Raw genomic sequence first — 21,374 nt, 5'->3', positions numbered from 1 at the left:
GTTTAGTGCATCCCTTGAACAAATGGTCTTATGATGTGACTGAGACTGTATGACTTGGAAGTATTTTATCTGATCGGACCTTATCAGGCTTTTAATACTCATTGATTCCATACAAAATATGAGGTTACTTGAACTAATATTTTATAAAAGCACTGACAAATGATCATTTTCATTATTTTATCTGTTATTCATATTATGTTTTTTCATTTGTTGCGAATTATTGTTAATTGAGTCAGAAACAATTTTCACTGATTTTTTGCCTCTAGTGGAATCCTGTAGATGAAAAGTACTTTAAAATGACACGTAATGCTCGTACAGCTGACGTGGATCGTGCACGTAAACCTAATAAAGACATATTAGATAGATTGAAAGTCAGTTCAATCATATTATTATTTATTTCTTTGTTTATCACTGTTTTTATTATATTTCCCGGTTAACATAGGTTGAATGCTTGATTAAGTTATTTCATTTTTGTTGTAGCGGTTGTAGCGATCTGGTCTAAGCAGTTAAGTTAAATCTGTCAAGTTTTCATTCTCAAATAACTATTAATAAATCAGGCTACTATTTTTGTACTAAATTTTAGAATACACATAATATAGATACTTCTCAGCTTCCCTAATGTCAATAGATTAAGCGGTATCACAATTTTAAGATTTAAAATTTAATAAGATAGTTCTTGGTGTTGAGTGATTTTAGTAAATTATAATTAACTATACGAATAATTTATTTCGTAGACCTCTAATAATATTGACATACATAGAATTTGCCAAATATTATTTAAAACACAAAGTTCTGCAAAGAGATCTCTTTTCAACGAATTTATTATCAAGCTGTACAGTTTATGAGATTTTTTTAAAGCATTATGAAATACTTGAGCTAATTCGATTTTCTCGGTAAACAAACGAAGAACAATGACACAGTGACACGATAAGCTAATCTAATCCGTCGTCCCAGGCCCCGCTAACTAGAAGAAGAAGTCCAAGGCGAAGTAGGGGAATATATTTTCCGTAAGCAGCCGAGTAACAAGCAAATCATAAGAGGAAAAACTCAAACGTATACATACAGAGATAAATTGTCCTTGGGTAGCATTACAAAATAGCACACTCAAAGATACAACGGACCAATAGCATTTAAGATATTTTACAAGTGGGAAATACGACTTGAAGGTGAAAAGAGCGCCTTTGGCGCGAAAACAAGGAAATTCAGATTTTCAAAATAAAATTACAAAATTAAGCCATTTACCAAGTAAGTTCTGGGGATTTGACATCCCCAACATATTAATTTGGTAATAACATGTGAATAATGAATAAACATAATGGTCGTAATACCGGAATATATAGTATAAATTTATTTATTTACTTAAACACATAAATATTGGTACAAGGGGGCACCAGATATATATGCGCCACACAGTGCAAATCCTCTCCGTTATTGTTCCTATTTCAGCCGGCGACCATACCACGTTGAAAGCACTGGTTCTCGTCCAATCACCGCAGTGTAAATAATCACAATAAAAGAATGTTCGTGTGTAAATAAAAAGCCATGTGAAATGAATACGTTAACGTTTGCTTATAATGTGAATGGAATAAAATAATTACAATGTTTTTGTCATAATATTCAAGGGTTTTAGAGGGGTTAAATGAAATGAATTGATATCAGAAACAGTTATGAGTAAAATCATGGGGATACTAGAAATAATTTAAGAGAGAGCGATGTTTTCAAATACGAAATCAATAAAATGAAAATAAAGTAAAAATAACAGTTGAACCTCATGGTAATGACAACAGTTAGACGTACTTTTTTGTATATACACGCTTCACCTCATGGATGACTAGAACTTTCCATTTTTCTAGAGGTTGAGTGCGAAGAAATCTGAGTAGATTTAGATGAATCCCATAAACAACCTTAAAATCAACCTGTGTATCAGTGGAATAGTTAGAATGGATTACATGTTTTAGAATCGAATTGAAAGTTTTTCTCTCTTCTTTGCAAAACCATACTGGAACATATTTTTTGGGATTGTTTATTGGCTGAAGATACCTTATTTCATTTACTATCATATTAGTTATCCCTTTGGATACTTGAATCTAAGATTTCAAACTACCTCACCTTAGTCATCATTCATTTTTTTGTGCCATCACGACGGTCTTTCGATGTCTAGTTTATTGGTTCTTTCAATATAGTTTTTCATTTCACCCTAATTTGAAGATTATCGTTGATGTATTATACTTAATAGTTGCTATCCTGATTCAATTTTTTTATTTTGGTTGTTATGCCTAAACGTTGCATTTAAGGTTTGCCTTTTAGTCACTGAATAGTTAATTAATTCAACTAATTTGTGTTCACAGTCCAATTAATTTAGTTTTCACGTAATTACTGGAGTAGATCTATCACTATGAGCTCTTAATTAATTTTCTTTTCATTTATTAAGCTTGTTCTTGATTTACCACCGGGATTAAATATATCCGAGTCAGATGGGGATCTTATCTGGAAGTATCGATTTTATTTAGCTGACAAATTCCCTGAAGTAAGATTTATTGTTACTTATTTTAAATAAAACATTTTACATTTTAAGTGTTAGATTTTAGACCTCAATCTATGCTTGAAGCTGGGTCATATAAACAAGTATTGAATCGGATGATTACTGTAAATTAGGAAGCAGTGACTCAGCTCTGTAGATTACTGGATCGATGCTGCAATTCAAATCTGCATATAAAAGAGTTGTCATGATAACCATTGCTTTATTCAATATTATAAATTTCCATAAAATCCTATGAGTGGATACGGTTAGCATTCATAATTGGTCAGTTAAAACAAATCTAAAATAGGAATGTTTAATCCTATATTTGTACATTTGAAAATTAGATGGCCCTAATGTTTGAAAGAGCGGCTGTCATATTATGTTTTGTCATTGAAACCGTAGATTGAAACGCTATTGTTAAAATTTATAACTTCAGATACTGGTATTTAGTTTATTAAATAAACGTTTCTATATTTTTATATTCGTGTCATAATACTATTCAAATACGAAGGTAACGATTGCTTCAGCAGTTTACGTGTTACTCTCTTTAAACATACTTATGAGAATCAAAATGTTATGAGAAATAGTATTAAATTCTGATTTTGAATTTCGCTTTAAACTTCCTTTGGTTAAAAGGTGCAGTGGTCGAATCTCCCTAAACAAGTATACAACATTGCTCAGTGTTGCAATCGAATTCATTTATTCATATTTAGTCTGTAGAGAGTTGTCGTTTATTAAAAGACCTTAATCGTGTCATACAAGAATACTGATAAAACAGAATCCCCTGAATATGTTAACTAAAATCTTGAGAATACGTGCACTTAAAATCAACTAGATATAATGTTTTGCAGTGAGTGTTATCTTTATCACTTGGTTTGAAAAAGGAAATGTACTAGTTGTCCTGGTGGGTTGGTTGCTGAAAAATTATTTCCACAGATGCTGAAGGTTCAGTCAGAGTATTAGCTGTTATAAGTCGCTATTGGTATACATGACTTCAACAGATTAAATGACAAAGCTTTATTACTGTCTTGGTCATTTGTAAAATATCAGAACAACCAATCATAAAGTAAGTCACAGATGTAATAGAAACGCAAACTTAAAAATGATGTCAATTACTCATTAAAGTGAAGAGTTATTGTATAAAGAATGACAGTAGAAGGAACTGTAAATAGGCTTGAAAATCATAATATGCAAATATGATCAGAGGATATTTAACAAGGATATACTTAAGTATATTAGGAGAGAGATTGAAATTTTGAATTAGGATTCTCATAGCATTAATCCTACTCATACTAGTCGAACTGTTTATCCTTTTTATATCTTCTACAGACTTCTTTAGCGAAATTCATTTTATCTGTTCGTTGGGAATATACAGAACAAGTGAATCAAGCTGTTGAATTGTTAAAACAATGGCCAACAATAGCGCCTGAACATGTCCTAGAACTGTTCACTCGTCAATTTCTTCATCCTGCCGGTAGAAGGTTCGCTGTACATCGTTTGGAAGCTGCCAGTGATGAGGTATGTAACTACTGTTTCCTTAAATTGTTAAAGACTTTCTTTATAATTCAAATATTCGTATCAGAACTGTAACTATTTATTTAGCAATGTTATAGAGTTTTGATGATGACTTATTGTAGATAGAGGGTTCTGTTATTGTGCTGTTCTTGAATCCCTCAGCTTGATTTGCTTGAATGTTAGTAAATGCTGGTTTTGTCACTACAAGCTATGTTCATCTTGCCATTATCAATGGATATTCCTTCAAACTCTTCAAGGTGTTCCCATGTAATCTGAATAGATTATTGTAGCTACTATTTATTCGTTTTTATTTCTCAATTTAGCTTATTGTTTATTACCAACAAAAAGAATGATAATTTCAGAAAATTAATAACTGAATACTATAGTCTGTAATTTCATTAAAATGAAAAAAGCCTTTGGATGCTTTATAATGATTATTAATACGTATCATTTAATCTTCCGTATTTCAAAAATAAAGTTAAAATATTTTTGTACTGCTACGGTATGACAGAAGAATCACAACGTATCTTGAAACTATGCAGAACTAAAGCTGTCTATCAAACAACCTCCACTCTTCGAAATCCTTTAGTTCGAATCAACGAAAGAATCCCTTTTACATCTATATATAATTACATCTACGGATTAGGTTATATGGATTGTGACAGTTTCTATGTTAGATAGTTCCCGTGAAATCTCAACTCATTACAAGGAACTCTTAAGCTACACAGAAACACCCAATAATCCTGTTGAACTGGAACAATTTACCAGTTAAGTGGGTAATAGAAGTACACGCTTTATCTAGTAACACCCAGATAATTAATAAAATTATGAAAGTAATTCAGAAAGTTTTTTTTACATAAAAGAAAGGCGAGTGGCAGAGACATTTTACGCAGTGCTCAATCCCTCAAACTTAAATAGGAAGGAACTTGAATCGTTTTTTCACCGATCGCATTTGATTCCAATCATTCTTTACATAATGAACACACAAATTTCAATTTTACGCTTTCATATTACAAATTGTACATCTTTCATATCCATGGGCATATACACAAATATACCCGGTGATCCGTCTCATACGGGATCACATTGACCGATGATTCAATCGACACTAGCATAACCAGATGTATTTTGATTTTGATTTCTATTGAACTGTATATTTAATTTAGTCATTTATACATTTACTCTGAAGAATTGGCTTAAATCAAGTTGAGAAACGTACAAAGTCCAGATTTCTACTCACTGAAATATCACTATATATTATTATTATTATTATTGATATTAACCGTTTTGTCCCTGTAGTTTAATAAGCGCAAACAGAAATAAGAGTTGAACAAGAAAGGAGTAGCTAAGATACTTACTTGATGAACCGCTAGCTGGTTCAGCTTATGAAGTTTGAGAGATCAGAAAACTATTTCAAGGCTTTTCCTACTAGATTTTAATTTCAAATCAACGGGTATGTAACTAACTTGCTTATTAAATCTCACAGTAAAAGTTTATTATACTGACGATATTGAGCGACTTATCAGCCAATTTGGGAATAATGTTAATTTATAAAAATAACTAATAATAAAATGTACAGTGTAATAGTAGTTTTGATAAGAATAATTGACCATTACATGTTGAATTATTCTTCATAGTAAGGAGAGTAGAATAAATTACATTTTAGAAGTCGGGCTGATGTTGTTAGACATAAATATGGTTTCTACATCACAGCAACAGGTCTTATTTAAATCCATTGTTTTTGAGTAAAACGAACATTGTCCCATTTTAATACTGGTTTGGAACATAGAAGAGTGTTTTAATTGCTGTTAGAACTAAAAATTCTTTAGAAGTGTTAGCTTAGTCACTTAAAGAACTGTCCCAACCTTCAGAGTTGATTTCATTCACCGAAAGAAGTGAAAATGAGCCCGAAGGCCACTGGTTTTCAGTACACAAACGAAGTAGCATCAAACACTACACTGATTAACAATTAGGATTTATTCTTACCTTTATGCTTATATCTTTCCTGGATTACTGTATACATTTCAGTCCATAGTTCTCTATTTTTCTAAAGTAATCCGTCATCTGGTGTTAGGCCTCTATAAACAGTAAATGCAATGTTTTTTGATTTCCTGATACGCAGTTGTAGTGAACATAATGTAATTTAAACAATTGTCTTCGGAACACTGGTTAGTAGATTGAAATCTATCTTTATATACTTCGTTGAAGATAACCCTCACTCAACAAACGGGCATAAAATCTCGAATTACGAATCTATATTTTATAATTGTTTTGTATTGTTTTTTTCCAGAATGTAAAAACAATAACATAAACTTCCATCTATCCATTTAGGAACTTATCTTGTACTTATATCAACTTGTACAGGCATTACGCTATGAAAATTGGCATGATATATTTTCAGTTCGACCTAAAAGGAATGATCGAACTTCTAAACGTAATGTTTCAGATGTTATAAAAGAAGGTAATTCTGAAGAGGTGAAATCTACAAATTTGACATCAAATCGTAAAATACCATCATCTTTTCGTACTGGACGAGGTGGTGGTAAGTCATCATCCTAATTTTTTTATTTCATTCATCAACAGCATTGTCAAATATTGAACGTAGTCGTGAAGAATTAATCGGATGGCACTCTGATTTGAAAAAAGAATGGAAAGTAAGTTAAGTGTGTTCATGTTTGTGCAGTATGATTTTTAGTGTTTAATGATTTCTATGGACTTTTTCATTGGGTTATTTGTTACATAGTAATATGAACCGTATTTGTTGTATCAAGGAATCATACTCTTGTACCAGCTTCGGTATTCACCTTGTTGAATGTAATATCAAATGCGAATCACTTGGTGGATATACATTTAAATCACTACCCCTCTCACTAAGATAAAACTAATAAGGCGTCAGGCAATGAAATTTTTTTCTATACATTGCTCTCTCTCTTCCCCGAAATGTCCATTGCTCATATAACCATATATTAATTGAATAAGAAAGCTGTGCACTTTGTTGACTTTTTTATTTATTCATGAATATTTTGTATTTAGGCCAATTGACTTTATTAGCTTTTAATTCATATAACCAACCACCACCACGTGGTCACAGTTATGATGATTAAATACCAAAGTTTGATTATCAATAAGCAGATTACATTGTTATTCTTAGTTAAAGAAACTTCGGGTTTCTAAATGCGTTTTTATTTCACTATGATCTGACAGCAAACAATCAAGCGATCGAAGTTACATAAAATTTTGAAAGTCTTTAAACCCACTAAAATGAATGACTGATATGAATATCTAAAGGATACCAAGTAAATCTCATTTTCAACCACATTTAACAGAGTAACCGTCTATGTATATAATACCAACCAATTTTAAACCATTTAGTCCCGATACCGTAATTCAAGGAAATCCTAGTATCTTCCAGGAGAGAGAAACGAAGTTATGGTCTCGAGGTTTGGAGCTTATAAAGTGTACTATAAAAACATTGTGTATTTACAAAATATATTTTTAATTTAACTTTTATTATAAATATGTTAGTATAAAGGATTTGTGGATATTGAATAATTCTCATAGTTTAAATCTCGAACTAATCTTAGCTAGGCAACCATTGAAAATCTGGAAGCACCAGACAGCTGTTTTGTCGCAGTATGGGACTCCCCAGCAGTGTTAATCCACAATTTTGAATTCGGGTATCGGACCCAGAGCCCACGGTCTCATGCGCCAACTCTTAGCTTCTAGATAAGTGGGCGGCCTACTTAAACATCTGGGCTACCTGTTCCTGTCATCTATATATTTCAACAAGTCATTTAATATTGTTTGTTTTAATACATCATTATGGCTATTAAGGACACAACCTATTCAGGTGCATTTCTGGAAACTGTACAACCTTTCGCTGTAAAGGTTACAGAAGGCCTAATCAGAGATATCGTGTTTGCTGGGAACATGCAGCGAAAAGAATATACATTATTCATATGTTGATTGACTGAACTGCTGACATCTAACTGGCGATCACTAAATATTTATCATCAGGAGCAACGAAGAAATAAGAAACGTAAACATGTTGAAATACTTTATGCTGAGAATTCGATTTTGTACCAAATAATATATTATTGAATAAAGCTAATAATAATAATAGATCACCACTGATTTGGCATCCATCGGTGTTAATATTTAACTTCGATCAATCCACGATATTTCACAACTCATCCATTACCTTTAGCAGATAACTGCCTCACATGTCACACGATTGAACTCCTGTAACCACAGCTTCTTATTAGAACCCTTATATTTGGGTCATGAAGCTAGTTACTAGTGAGTACGTAATAATTATTAGTACATGAGGATTTGTAAAAACTGTTGGACTGTCTTAATCAAAATCACGAGCTGATCTCAGTTACTGATGCAATGATGTGAAATATGGAAGTCATTGAAATTGGATAAAACAAAGGTTTTGTGTAAAATGATCTCAGAATCTTTGCATCTTGTTACAAGCACAATACCATTGAGTCATAGAATTTGTTGCTCACAAGTACACACATAGTTTTAAACAACCCATTGGATTAGTTACAAAATGTTTTTTTTCATGTACACATTTATTTTCTTTTATAGGAAGATTTAGCCAGTTTCCTCATAAGACGTGCTCAACTAAATTTTCGTATTGCAAATTACCTATATTGGTTTTTACGGTTGGAAGCAAACAGTAATGATGGTGAAGATGATTTCTCGGAACAGGATACAGTAAATTCACCGGATACTCAAAAGATGTATAAACATGTTTTGAACAGACTTTTACATGCTTTTGATGCTGTAAGTTTTTATCACTGGGTCAACGTACAGTCTTGATATTGTTGTTGCCACTTTTTTTCTTAACTCACATTATACTGTTGAGTTTATAACTTTAGGTATACTGGTAATTAAGATGTAACTGGACTGCAAGACTGCCCATCAGTAACATTAGGCAATAAGTAACTTGGAGTTGTGCAGCGAGGTTTCATTGTAGCAGTTACTGGTTTCCAGTTATGAAATCAAAACTTACGAAGCAAGAACTTTAATAATGTTTCTGTATTTGACTGGTATCCGTAAATACTACTTTCTGGTTACCAATAATACTTGGTTATTCAAAATTATACAAAAGTTATCGAAATCTAAACTACTTACTGTTTATATCTCCTGTTTGAACCCAGACTAGAATATTCGAAATGAACACCTGAATTCTATTTTAGTTTTCTTAACAGTTTGTTTCTCGCTAATAAATCCGGATTGTTGTCAAAACGAAAAGAGATATTGTTAATGTATTTCCACCATTCTGGTCACTTAGCAACACTTTTGAAAACACCCTGGTAATCCAAACACTGTGTATTTATCCGATAATACTCTAGTGAATATTTTTATGTGATCAAACTGACTCCGATTTGAATGAACGTATGAGTACGCCATGAACATAAATCTTCCATTTAACTCCGAATATTACCTAGTCCAATCCCATTAGTGTGACGGTGGTAATAAGAAACCTAATTCCGATTAAGTTGGATGAATTTATTTCAGGTACACGTATATTCTGAGAGACATTAAAAATAAGAAGCGGGAAAACGAAGTGAAGCAGAGAAATAAAGTGTGCCAACTCGTTTTGACGAAGCGTGATACAATATTTATAGTTGGACAAAAATAAGCTGAAGACTTTATGAATAGGGTAAGTGATGGACACATATTCTCATGTAAAACCAATCTAGGTTATAAGCGAATAATTGACAAGGTCAAAATGTGACTCAGGAAAAATAAATAAATTGGTCTGTCCGGAAGCTAGAGTGACCCATTTTGGCTTGACGTAGTACTAGACACTACAAGTTGAGTGAGAAACACTACTGGTATGCATGGTGAGTAGTTTGATGTTACTCAGAGCAAACGTTTGATCTTATTACGGCCACCAATCTGGTGAAGAAATATCGGCCATAAATCCTGTCAGTTTCCGGCTTTTACTGATCAATAATGTCTATAACTTTTAATCGATCATTCCCCCCCGTATTATACCAAATTTACTTGTTACCCTGTAAGTGTTTCTGATATTTATCTGGTTTCTGTTAGGATTAGAAAGATAATTCTGATAGTAACGATGTTGATTAAAGCGTTTATTTTATTAGTTTTAGAAATGACAAACACATTTTGATATAAATGTATCTCAAGTATCAACACCATTAGAAATTTGAAATATTACAAAACAATATGCTCTAAAATTTCTCAGTAGTCAACTTTCTTGATTTCATTATCCATGTTTGTATTTTCCCTCTGTCGATATTTTTAGTATGAAATTAGCCAGTGTTAGAACAAAAACACAAGGTTTGCGTTTCTGGCACTTTATGCAAGAGGACCAGACACCATAAAATTCTGTCAGTAAAACTAAACACAGATCTAAATTAGTGAACTTAATTGAACACGGTGCTTAATCACATAACACCCAGTTTAAATATCCGAAAGCCGATAGAGAACCAGGTATTGTCCAAAACGAGAACATATACAGTGTAAAGTAGTTAACAAGTAAACTCAAATTATAACAAAAGTGAAGCCAGTTTTATATATACGATATTCTCTTGTAGTCATGGTACCCGGATATGTATGTCTTCACTCACTGGCTAATCACGGTTTATTCTGACTGGGAACACCAGGTTTGTGTTGACATTCAAGCTCTCTTAACGAAAACCTCAATATTAGTGCTATTTAGAAGTTAATTATTGTTTGACGTTTGAAGAGATGGTTACTAGTTTTGAATTTCAGTGTGGATATCAATATGGCTTTGGGAGTACATTCGACTGGTTAGTTCCAAATAGAAAAGAATAAGTTTCATGGATTTTACTGCTAACTGCTGTCCGAAATAATTGTTGGGTATATATTTATGAGTAATCGTTGAATCCGATTTAGTTGCAACGTGTGTATCTTGATCCTATCGAATGTGACAATGGTTTAGTTGATTATCTCTTTATTACAGTGTTTCCATATGGTGTAACAGTTTAACTTTTCAGTAACTTGGTTTCTTTGTGTTTTTTCTCAACTAATTAACATGTAGGGTAGTCCTACTTGTCAAAAATGGAACATAGAACTACTACAACAAACACAATTCATTCAAGATTTATGTCGGTTGCTAAAATCAGTTACCAATGATTTGGGTAATCGTTCACGTAAAGTAATTCAATTTTATGTGTTCTCCTATTCATTTAAAAAAACATAATATATTCAGTAAGAGAATTTTATCCTTCATTTGCTTTTAATTTGTACCTGAATAACTGCTAATTTACATCCCAATATCTATGTGGTTATGATTCTTAGTGTGTTTTCAATAAACTGTAAGTTTGTTTTACTGGTTCGTTACCTGCTTCGGTCTGGGCACCCGGGCAGTATTATAGCCCTCACACAAATCAAATGAGATTTGTGGGGCGCATATATTTCTGGTGCCCCCTCTGTACCAGTATTTATGTGTTTAAATAATAAATAATAATAATACTGATTCCTTCACGGATTTTACCTATAATGTTCGATCTAGAACCTCTCACTTCTTACTTCTATATATGGTTTCCTTGATACCAGACCAATGAAATAATTGTGTCTTTCTTAGAAGTTCATCCTACTTTATTCACTATTTTATGCTAAGTTTTTATCTAAAAACTGAATAAGTACTTTTCACAACCAAAGCTCACCAATCAAATCCGAATCACATTGTATTAATTCATTTAATATTCTCATTGAGACATTAAAAAGACATGTTCAGCAAAGATGGATGTCGGCTCAGTGGTCTATCGGTTGAGTGCTCCGGCGCGAAGCTGGTAGGTCCTGGGTTCGAATCTCGCGGGTGCGGGATCGTGGATGCGCACTGCTGAGAAGTCCCATAACAAGAAGAAACGGCCGTCCAGTGCTTCCAAGTTTTCCATGGTAGTCTAGCTTCAATTGACTCATGATTTCAACTATGAAAATAAAGAAATATTTCTTTTCACATAGTTCTTCATTAAGTCTCTACACTAATTTATATGTTTTATAAGTGTGTAGAAAGTCGATATCAATTAGATGGTTGTGAGTCAGTTTAACTAAATAATCAGTTATTTTATATAGCGTTTGAAAAAGTCAGGTTAAGATTAAAACTAAAGTGAATTTTCATAATCAGTTAATTATTACAAATAGTTACATAATTAAAATTGAATATAAATATGACATTTTAAGAGGAGGTAAAGAAAGTTTTTGAAACATGTGACAGTATCTTGGTAGAAGGCGTTGGTAAATTCAAAGGTTTCTAAACTTGTGCATACACAAGTTAGGTTTTTTGATGTGTATTCCTATGGCTTCTGCCGTTTGAAGAGTCAGATTCTAGAACCATAGGGTAAATTCGGTGAGATGTTATAAATAACTCTGAATTTTTATGTATGTGGTAACTAGTACCAACTAGATGCGGCAACATAGAGCTTTTTATTACTTTCTTCCGTCCTTGAGTCGAGTATGAAGGATGATGTTCAGAAATACGATGATGCATTTGTCTAGTTGCGCGCCCATAATAACTAGTTCCACAAGAGCGGTTCAAATTGAATTAACTAGGTATAATAGAAAGATATGTTTTCTGATGTCGGCGTTTATGAAATTAGTAAAGTAAACGAGTAATTTTAGTGTATATTAATTATATATTGAATTTATTTATTTATTCTTGTTTTAATGTATAGATTGAATTGTTAAGATCAAAGTTGGATAGTGAAGAATATGCTCATATTAGGCATATTGATAAACCATTCCCACTTCCTCTAAATCCGGATATTATTGTATGCGGCGTACAATCGTCTACAGCTACACTATTCAAGGTTTGTTGATATATGTATATTTCTCTGTTAATTATGATGATTAACATCATTCAAATGAACAGGGTCATTTAAAAAATTTTGAAATTACAAATGGTGGATCTTCAGTTATAAAATGATTAATATGACAAGCTATTTTTTTCGGGGGGGGAGGAGAGGTTCATAGCCAGCTACACGATTCTGTACCTGGCAAATTTGTTCCTTTCAAACTCATGAAAAAACCTAGAAATTATTCACATACCTTTTTTACTAATTTAGGCTACTAAAAATATAAATGTGATGTAAATGTTCCATGAATTTGATTTTCGATTATTCTGTTATATACCTGCCATCAATTTCTTGCAGAGTTTTCAACGACCTGCATTACTGACTTTTATCCAACCGAATGGCGATACGTATCGAGCTATTTTAAAACATGGTGATGATTTACGCCAGGATCAATTGGTTTTACAAATGATTGAGTTAATGGATGTGGTAAGATTTTCTTTAATTTATTCTCTTAAGTTAATTATTCTTAATAGTCATTTTGTAGCTGTAGGGAAATTCCTACCAAGCATTCAGATATCATGAGGTAGTCGCTTGATAATTTGAAAGATAGTCTGAGTGTGATGAGCTATTGCAGTCCAGTGTTTATTTTATATTTAAAAATTATTTTTCTAAATACTAATTGTTTCTATATTCTTCCGATATTATCTGTTCTCTAGAGTCAGTTAGTTATGTAGTATAATCTACGGTGCTATCGAATAATTATATATTTTGATTTCTTACTTATAAGGTTTTATTGCTTCCACATCTATAATAGTATAGGACGTCGAGGTAAACAGTGATTTTGTTGGATTAGTGTATCATAGTTGTTTCTACGCTGTCTATTGGAATAGAATAGAATTTGACATATATAAAAATAAGACAATTTGTAAAACTTGGATACTCTACTAATAACTATACTTTAAAATTCATAATGTCCAAAGCACAAAAGTTTATCATTCATCTTTACGGTTTGACTTTTTACAGTAAGGAACTATGCGATAAAAGTTACATTGCTAGAAATATGTATATTTAGACCGATTCTGATACTGTTACTCAAGCTTCCTATTTGCGATGAAGGAAGTTTTTTGACTGGTCAAACGTTTTTTTTAAAATAGCTATACACTCACCCATACATGTATCCCTTGGAAATTCAAGCCACATAGAAACGTCTCATTCTGTAGAAGCGAAAGTCACATCTTAACCAATTGTTTTAGCTTATCATTTAGACGATATCTGGTTGGCTGTTTAAGCTTCGTAAGTATTGGCGGATTTGAAGCTGACTAGGACGAGACAGTTTAAATCTCTATGGTTTTCAGTGGTCCTCTGGTTAAAATCATTTGTTATGGTCCACCTTCACTACCTGTCTCTTCAAAATATGACCATCTTTGTTCAGTCCAATTGAGTTTTTATCCGTATTTTATTACTGCTATCATTACAATCAGCCTCATTATTTCAAAAAAGAACATTTGACCTCCTACCAATTCAGTTCTTCGCACCTTTTTTTCTACTCTTCATATCTGCTTGATATATCACTATTGGTATCACCTTCTTCATGATTATTTCACAACTTTTGGTAATATATATTAGTTTCATTAGTTCATCCCTTCTGTTGTGAATAATTTACACGTTTCTTCTGGTTCATTACGTACTGAACTTTCTTTTCCATTCTCTTCTTGTGTAAACTTAATTTCTAAGATTTTGGGAAGTAATTACGTTTGTTTATAACCATGGAATAAATTAGTTGACAATTCATTCTCACAAGACTATATCTGTTAAACATTTTGTGCATTAATTTATTGCTTATGTAGAAGATTCTAAACGCATGAAATAAAATAAATTCTCTATATCCCATAGTGTTCACTGTTCCTATCTAGTATCGTTATCTGTTGTAGATCCTTCGCAAAGAAAATTTTGACCTTCGACTGACACCGTATAAAGTTTTGGCTACAAGTAACCGTCTCGGTAAATTACTTATGTATTAATCTGACTTTTATTTACATTGTTTTTTTTCAACCATTTTTATTCAAAAATATCATTGTAACGTTTTAAGTATTCTAAATTTTATTATTATTACTTCTTATTATTACTATCATTAGCTTTATTCAATATTATATTTTTGGTACAATGTAGAATTCTCAGCACAAAGTACTTCAACAAGTTTTCGTTTCTTACTTCTTCGTCCTTCCTGACGATAAATATTGAGTGATCGCCAGTTATAAGTTAGCAGCCCAGTCAATCGACATCTGGATAATGTACATATGTACATGCATATTGCCAGCAACCACGATATCTCTGATTAGGCCTTCTGTAACCTTTACAGCGAAAGGTCTTACACTTTTCAGAAACGCACCTGAATAGGTTGTGCGATTAATAGGCATAATGATGTATTAAAACAAATAAAATTAGATAACTTGTTGAAATATCTAGATGACAGAAACAGGTAGCCCAGATGTTTAAACAGGCCGCCAACACAGTGATCTGTCACTTTAGCGTACCAAGGATTTTTAATAAAAAATTGAAGATAAAAAAGTATCAAGGTAAAGCCTTTACACTTTTGCGTGCATACATCTGCGTCTCGTTCTACCGGAAGATATACAAAGAGAACTATGTGAATGATGTAGACGGCTTCTATCTGATAAAATAACACTTGCCAATAGTTCTTCAGATTTCAAATGTCTGTTCATAACCATATTCTTAAATACACTAATAGATTCACCATATACCTTATTAACTGCCTTCAGCGCCCTCTGCCACAAAGTAAACTCTTTTCATAAAACCCCGGTAAAGTATAATGGAGCATGATAAAGAATAATAGGCAAATATAAAGGAATTTACAAATCGTAAAAGTAAATACTGAGTAATAGCAAAAGCGTGTAACACTCTTTCTTATAATAAATCAGACGAGAAACTTTCTTCGGTATTGATAATACATTAAAAAATCACTTTTCATTTAGTTTTCTTATGCTTCTTTTCTTATAGGTTTAGTTCAATTTGTTGAGTCTATTTCATTGGCTGATATTCTTCATCGTTCCACATTACTAGCTTATTTACAATTAAAAGCTCCGAGTCCAAATAGTCCTATGGGTGTTCAAAAAGATGTAATGGAAACATATATCCGCTCTTGTGGTATGTTTTTTCTGTTATAAAGACAAACCATCTTATGTGTAGACAGAAAAACATTTTAGTTATCAATAAAAGATGGTATTCTCTGTAAATCGTAATTGTCATAGGTTGACTATGGATAGCTAACAGTGTTTTGGTAGCTCAAGGTCGTAATTGCCTCTGATAGTTTTAGTATTTAGGTACTAATATACAAAACGGCTAGAGTAATAAAGTATTAAATGATAACAGAGTGAAAATTCTTTACTACATTAGGAGAACCTATTTGAAGTTGATGCTATGGAGGAGATTCAAAGTATTCCTCGGAAAAGTTCATAGGGTCCCAGAAAACGCTGGGAATCTTTTTTTCATCGGCGTTCAATAGAAGCTTCTCGGAAACATTTAGAAAGTAAAGAGCCACGTTTTCGGTTGGATAGTTACCTATGCTTCCACCATATTTAGTATGGTTACAGAAACTTCTTGAAGCCCAAAGCAATCTGAACATAAACCAAACTTGGAGTAAAACGTTTCCTTTACACTTTGTGCCTTTTCTTTTGTATTCAAGTTTCCGTGTAAATTTAACCTGGGATTATTAAAAGCGATCAGGAAATCGATTCCAGCGTTCAGTTATACAACTTATCAAATACGACAAATATAAACAAAGTGAATGAGACAGGACGATACAAATGAAACAATATTTAAGAATAAACAAGTTTAAGTATAGGAAGAGTTAAGGTCTATATTGCTTTAATGCTCGAGTTTATCTACTATGTCAACGCAATTGCATTGCTTTTTATAGCTGAATTCACAATCTCAATCCTCAGTACTTTTGTCGTGTTTGGTTGAGTCATACTTTATGCTCTATTGTCAAGCTGCTTTTATTAGAAAAGATCACTAGTAAGCTAGTGTTTTCTTACATTCATTTTTTGTAATCTTCGGTTTTATCAATTTCGAAGTCAGTTATAAGCAGCACAGAAACTAATTCATATGTACGCCGTTATCATGCTATACTTACGTAATGTAGTGAAACAATCAAGGTGAATACTAAGTTGTTAGATGTAGAAGGATGAGTGATTGTAGAAAAACATCAGACGAAGAATCTTATCATTATTTATCATACAACTCAACTAATTGTTTATTTTCGTAAATATTTTCAGTCATTATGTGGTATTTCTTCCTCGAACAGTGTATCACGTGAATACTTTATACTACCTTCAAACACTTTCTTAAGGAAACCACAATATTTTTTTCGCTTTTCTTACAGCTGGTTATTGTGTCATCACTTATCTTCTTGGAGTAGGTGATCGTCATATGGAGAACTTACTGCTCACTGCTGATGGTCATTTATTTCATATTGATTTTAGTTTTATTCTTGGCGCTGATCCTAAACCGATGGCACCTGAAGTAAGATTAACTCGTGCAATGATTGATGGTATGGGTGGTCCAAATTCAAATCAATTTAATGAATTTTGGAAAATCACTTTTACAGCTTTTCTTATTTTAAGACGGTGAGTGATAAATGATTTTGATAAGTAGTTAAAATTTGGTACAGTCTAAAGATTTATTAATAGATTTGATCGTGTTTCTATGTACTAATATATTATTGTTTTTAGCTTGAATATAAACGTTGTCATCATTTAAGTCAACGTTTGCTTTGTTCAAATGTTTCAAATAAAATGTGCTCATAAACGTTTTGTGTAGTTTTATCGTTATATTACGAATCATTTCTAAACAGCTGTAGTATTTATTTCCATGGGTTTGATCTGTATTCAACTCTTCCATTCAACTATTTATCGACTTCTCGTCTTCTTCAGGTATTAGGATAATTTTTAGCAGCTCAATACCTTAAACAGTTGATGCTAATAGTCTAGAAAAAATGCTAATGTTGGACCACTCATTCCGAAACTCATAGTTTCAGTTTTTCGTTTTCACTCGCTTCATGATATAACACTACCCTTCCCATCCACATCAATGGCCATTCTTTGTATGATTTCATATGTTTCACTTATTAGTTGTAAGGTTTCTTATAGTTTTCGCGTAAAGACTAATTTTAATTAGTTGTTCATCAGTTATCTATACAGTAATAATACTTCTATCGATTGTAGTTAACAGTTTTTTTTCATTTCTTCTTACTGATATACAGGCACGCGAATTTATTTTTGACTCTATTTTCCTTGATGTCAAACACAGGAATACAGAGTTTCAATGGTCAACAAAATAATGCATCTGAATTTTTAAAAGAACATTTCTGTGTACATCAGTCAGAAGAGAAAGCTGTTAGTCGACTGGCTAATCGTATGACTGAATCCATCAAGGCTATTGTACCTGATATTATGGAACGAATACACACTATTGTACAAGTAAATAACTTCAATTTTGTTGAAAATAGTCAGTTTCATTTTTTTTTTATAAAATGAAACATAATGTCTACGAGATTAAAGAACTTGTCACATTCGTATATAGACAAAATTTTCTTTGGAAACACTTATCTCTTAATAGATGATAGATTGGTATGCAGTTTGATTGTTGTATTTGAAAAGGATATTTCTTTGATAGTATTCGTAGATTATTTCCTTTTATGTTCTTCTCATTAGTCATATTTCAATTGCTTTGATAGTTTAATTCTAATGAGATTCATAGTCTTAGTCTCACATACTTGCTGCAATTCAAACAATTTCATGGGTAAATGTGCTGTTGCACGTATTTATTAAGGTTTTGTTTACTCATTTTTTAGTCAGACATCAACTTCAGGTCTGATACAAATGTATATCGGGCCAAGTTACCATACCTCATATCAGCATAAGGGGAGAGAAACTTGAGATGAGAAGTAAAGGAAAGCAAATCGTATCAAAAACAATAGAAATCTGAACATAATAAATTTTATTTATAAGCAGCAAACGGGATAGGAGAATGTCAAGTTAAGAATGATAGTAAACAAAAGAAAATAGAGAATACATTTATTGTAATCACGCTGCTGCAACGGGTTTTAAATCTTGTCGCCTAACCATTGATTAAGATTATTGTGCGGATTCAAAACAAAATGTCTGAACCTATCGATATGGCTTCTTAAATCGATGTGACGTAGGTCCTCAGCTTATTTCCAAACTAATTCTATGTCAACGGGGATCAAGCGTTATAGTATGCTGTGGTTAGGCATACCTAACACGCATCAGTTAGTCTTGTATGCTTCCATCATAGCTCTCATCCGTATCAGTAACAACTAGTAAAAGAAGAACCTAGTATCCTTCCATATGACCCATGCCTTCTGGTCAAAAACTACAGCACATTACAATGAAAGCTGTAGTATTTGAGATTGATCAGTAAATTTTCATGATTCTAATAGTAATTGAGAGAATCATTAGCTGTAAGTAAACTTTTGTTAAATATTTAAAGCGTATTACTATTTTTACTATATGTCGAAGCAACTTACGTAGCTGGGCATAGCGTCATACGTTGCAATTTATTGATTCTCGCGGGTTCAGTATATGTAATGCTCTATACTGGTAAGCTGCTGCTTTGTATCCTGTCATGATCTCAAATTTCTTTCGACTTTAGTCATTACATCACTTTGTAATTGTATTATATATAGGTATTTTTGAAAAACAGCGCTATTTAAATGGATAGAGCAACTCAGTAGTGTGTTCATTATGTAGGTAAAAAACTTTTACCGAGTATAATGTTTGTTTTTTCTTCAAATCATTCATTATTTAACTTTAATTTATCTTTTTTTCTTTCACTTAGTACATGAGAAACTAATCAAATCTTTCAATCATCTAATTGTGATATAGATATTCAAGGACTTTTTTTTGTCAAACTTATATTTTCATAACAAAAATATACCATGAATTATCACCAGAAAACTTTTGTTTACAAAACGGTTCAGCCAATATGCAAAACATCACAGTATTTCTTATCATTATCTAATAATTTTATTGTAACAATATATGTACATGAATGATGATAATAATAATAATAATTTTGATGATTGAGTTGTCTTATATAAATTACTCTTCTTTAATGTATGAATCAGGAGTTAAAGATAAATCCAACATTCCAATTCCAGTTCGTTTAAGAGCTAATGTAGTTGGCTGTCGGTTAAAGAAAAGTAATACATAACTAATGTGTAACAACTGATAAATAATTTTTTAAAGCAATATTTCTCGATTATTCTATTCATAGGTGTGTTGAGATTTTTTTAAAAGTATGTCGAGCACTTAGGTTTACATATATCAGTCAGATAAAACTGTAATTAGTTGTTTTATTGGAAGTACAAGTTTTATCATGGAATAATTGATATTTGCTTGCTTAGATTTAATACAAAGGATCTTGAGAATGTTAAGGATATTCTTATAATTTAAACCTATAGCGCGATCAAAGTTTTGGTCATGTTCACTTAAACTCTTTATCACAACATTACTCAAATATCGTTAATCTATACCGCTCACCAGAATTTATCTACCATCGTTCTTCTAAACACCGCCTTTTCTTATTTTATCAGTTGTGAAGTATGGCTTCGGCTCTCATGTGCAACGTTGAACCTGAACCTTACCTGTTTCGTTTCAATTTGTTATACCACGTTAACACAGCAAGATGAAATTATTAAGATAAATCCCAGAGTAGTAGAAATAGTATGATTAGCAATAGAAAAGATTAGAAATAAGCGCTATTACTTGATACAAGTGAGTTTGTGGAATAAAAAGGTATAAGATAGTTCTTAAGATTAGGATCTTAAGAAAGACAGAGAATAAATGCATCTGTGTCATTACGACAGATTCACAGCCATTTCACCCAACATCAACCATTGTTTACGACAATCGTATGGACCCAGATCAGGTAGGATACATTGACACTGTATTGTTTATTACATAAATATGATTTTATGCGATTCATATTTTTTGTTAGTCAATAAAACTCAAAAAGTAATCGCTCACCAAATAACCAGTTAAAGCGTTTGCATCGAACTATATATTGGATCATCACAACAGAGGATAATCTAATAAAACGGATAGTTTGAAATATTTTTTTCTCAGGTATGCCACGATAATGCGACAAGTCACGTTATATTAGATCCAGGATTCACGACTCTAAATAGAGAACCAGATTAACGCTAGATAATACATTATTCAACACAGTTACAAGTAGTCACACTCAATGAGCTCGGAGTAGAAATCAATGGGAGGAAAGGAAATCACTTATTTAATAGTCAGTATGCCAAGTGCCTGTTTGTCCACGCTAAATGGCCAGTCGTATTTTAATTTCACTGCCGCATATCTCCTTAAAAGCAAAGAATGCAATAGTCTCAATGTTTAGGTACACTTAGGAAATCTGTGGGGCTTTGCTTCTGAACTATGCGAAATATCAAAATTCAATGTATTTAGATAATCATGAAATGTCATGTA

General features: G+C 32.2%; 1 protein-coding gene across 1 annotated transcript in view; it reads left to right on the top strand.

Moving 5' to 3' along the window:
• Smp_128130 (phosphatidylinositol-4,5-bisphosphate 3-kinase catalytic subunit alpha PI3K) overlaps window positions 1-19,591 on the top strand; it is a gene marked incomplete at its 3' end in the record, with an annotated part of 31,345 nt that extends 11,754 nt beyond the window's left edge. Inside the window, exons 8-21 of the mRNA XM_018796256.1 lie at window positions 267-371; window positions 2,432-2,527; window positions 3,851-4,039; window positions 6,368-6,578; window positions 6,620-6,694; window positions 8,637-8,830; window positions 11,082-11,198; window positions 12,718-12,852; window positions 13,195-13,323; window positions 14,769-14,838; window positions 15,856-16,002; window positions 17,240-17,483; window positions 18,119-18,335; window positions 19,565-19,591. Of these exons, the coding sequence (XP_018650487.1) occupies window positions 267-371; window positions 2,432-2,527; window positions 3,851-4,039; window positions 6,368-6,578; window positions 6,620-6,694; window positions 8,637-8,830; window positions 11,082-11,198; window positions 12,718-12,852; window positions 13,195-13,323; window positions 14,769-14,838; window positions 15,856-16,002; window positions 17,240-17,483; window positions 18,119-18,335; window positions 19,565-19,591 (1,956 nt within the window). The remainder of the gene's footprint in view (window positions 1-266; window positions 372-2,431; window positions 2,528-3,850; window positions 4,040-6,367; window positions 6,579-6,619; window positions 6,695-8,636; window positions 8,831-11,081; window positions 11,199-12,717; window positions 12,853-13,194; window positions 13,324-14,768; window positions 14,839-15,855; window positions 16,003-17,239; window positions 17,484-18,118; window positions 18,336-19,564) is intronic.
• Window positions 19,592-21,374: the final 1,783 nt, after the last annotated feature.

Source organism: Schistosoma mansoni, chromosome 2 (assembly GCF_000237925.1).
Source record: "Schistosoma mansoni strain Puerto Rico chromosome 2, complete genome".
Lineage (NCBI taxonomy): Eukaryota > Metazoa > Platyhelminthes > Trematoda > Strigeidida > Schistosomatidae > Schistosoma > Schistosoma mansoni.
Note: the sequence above shows the minus strand (reverse complement) of the source record. Positions and strands in the feature narration are given on the sequence as shown.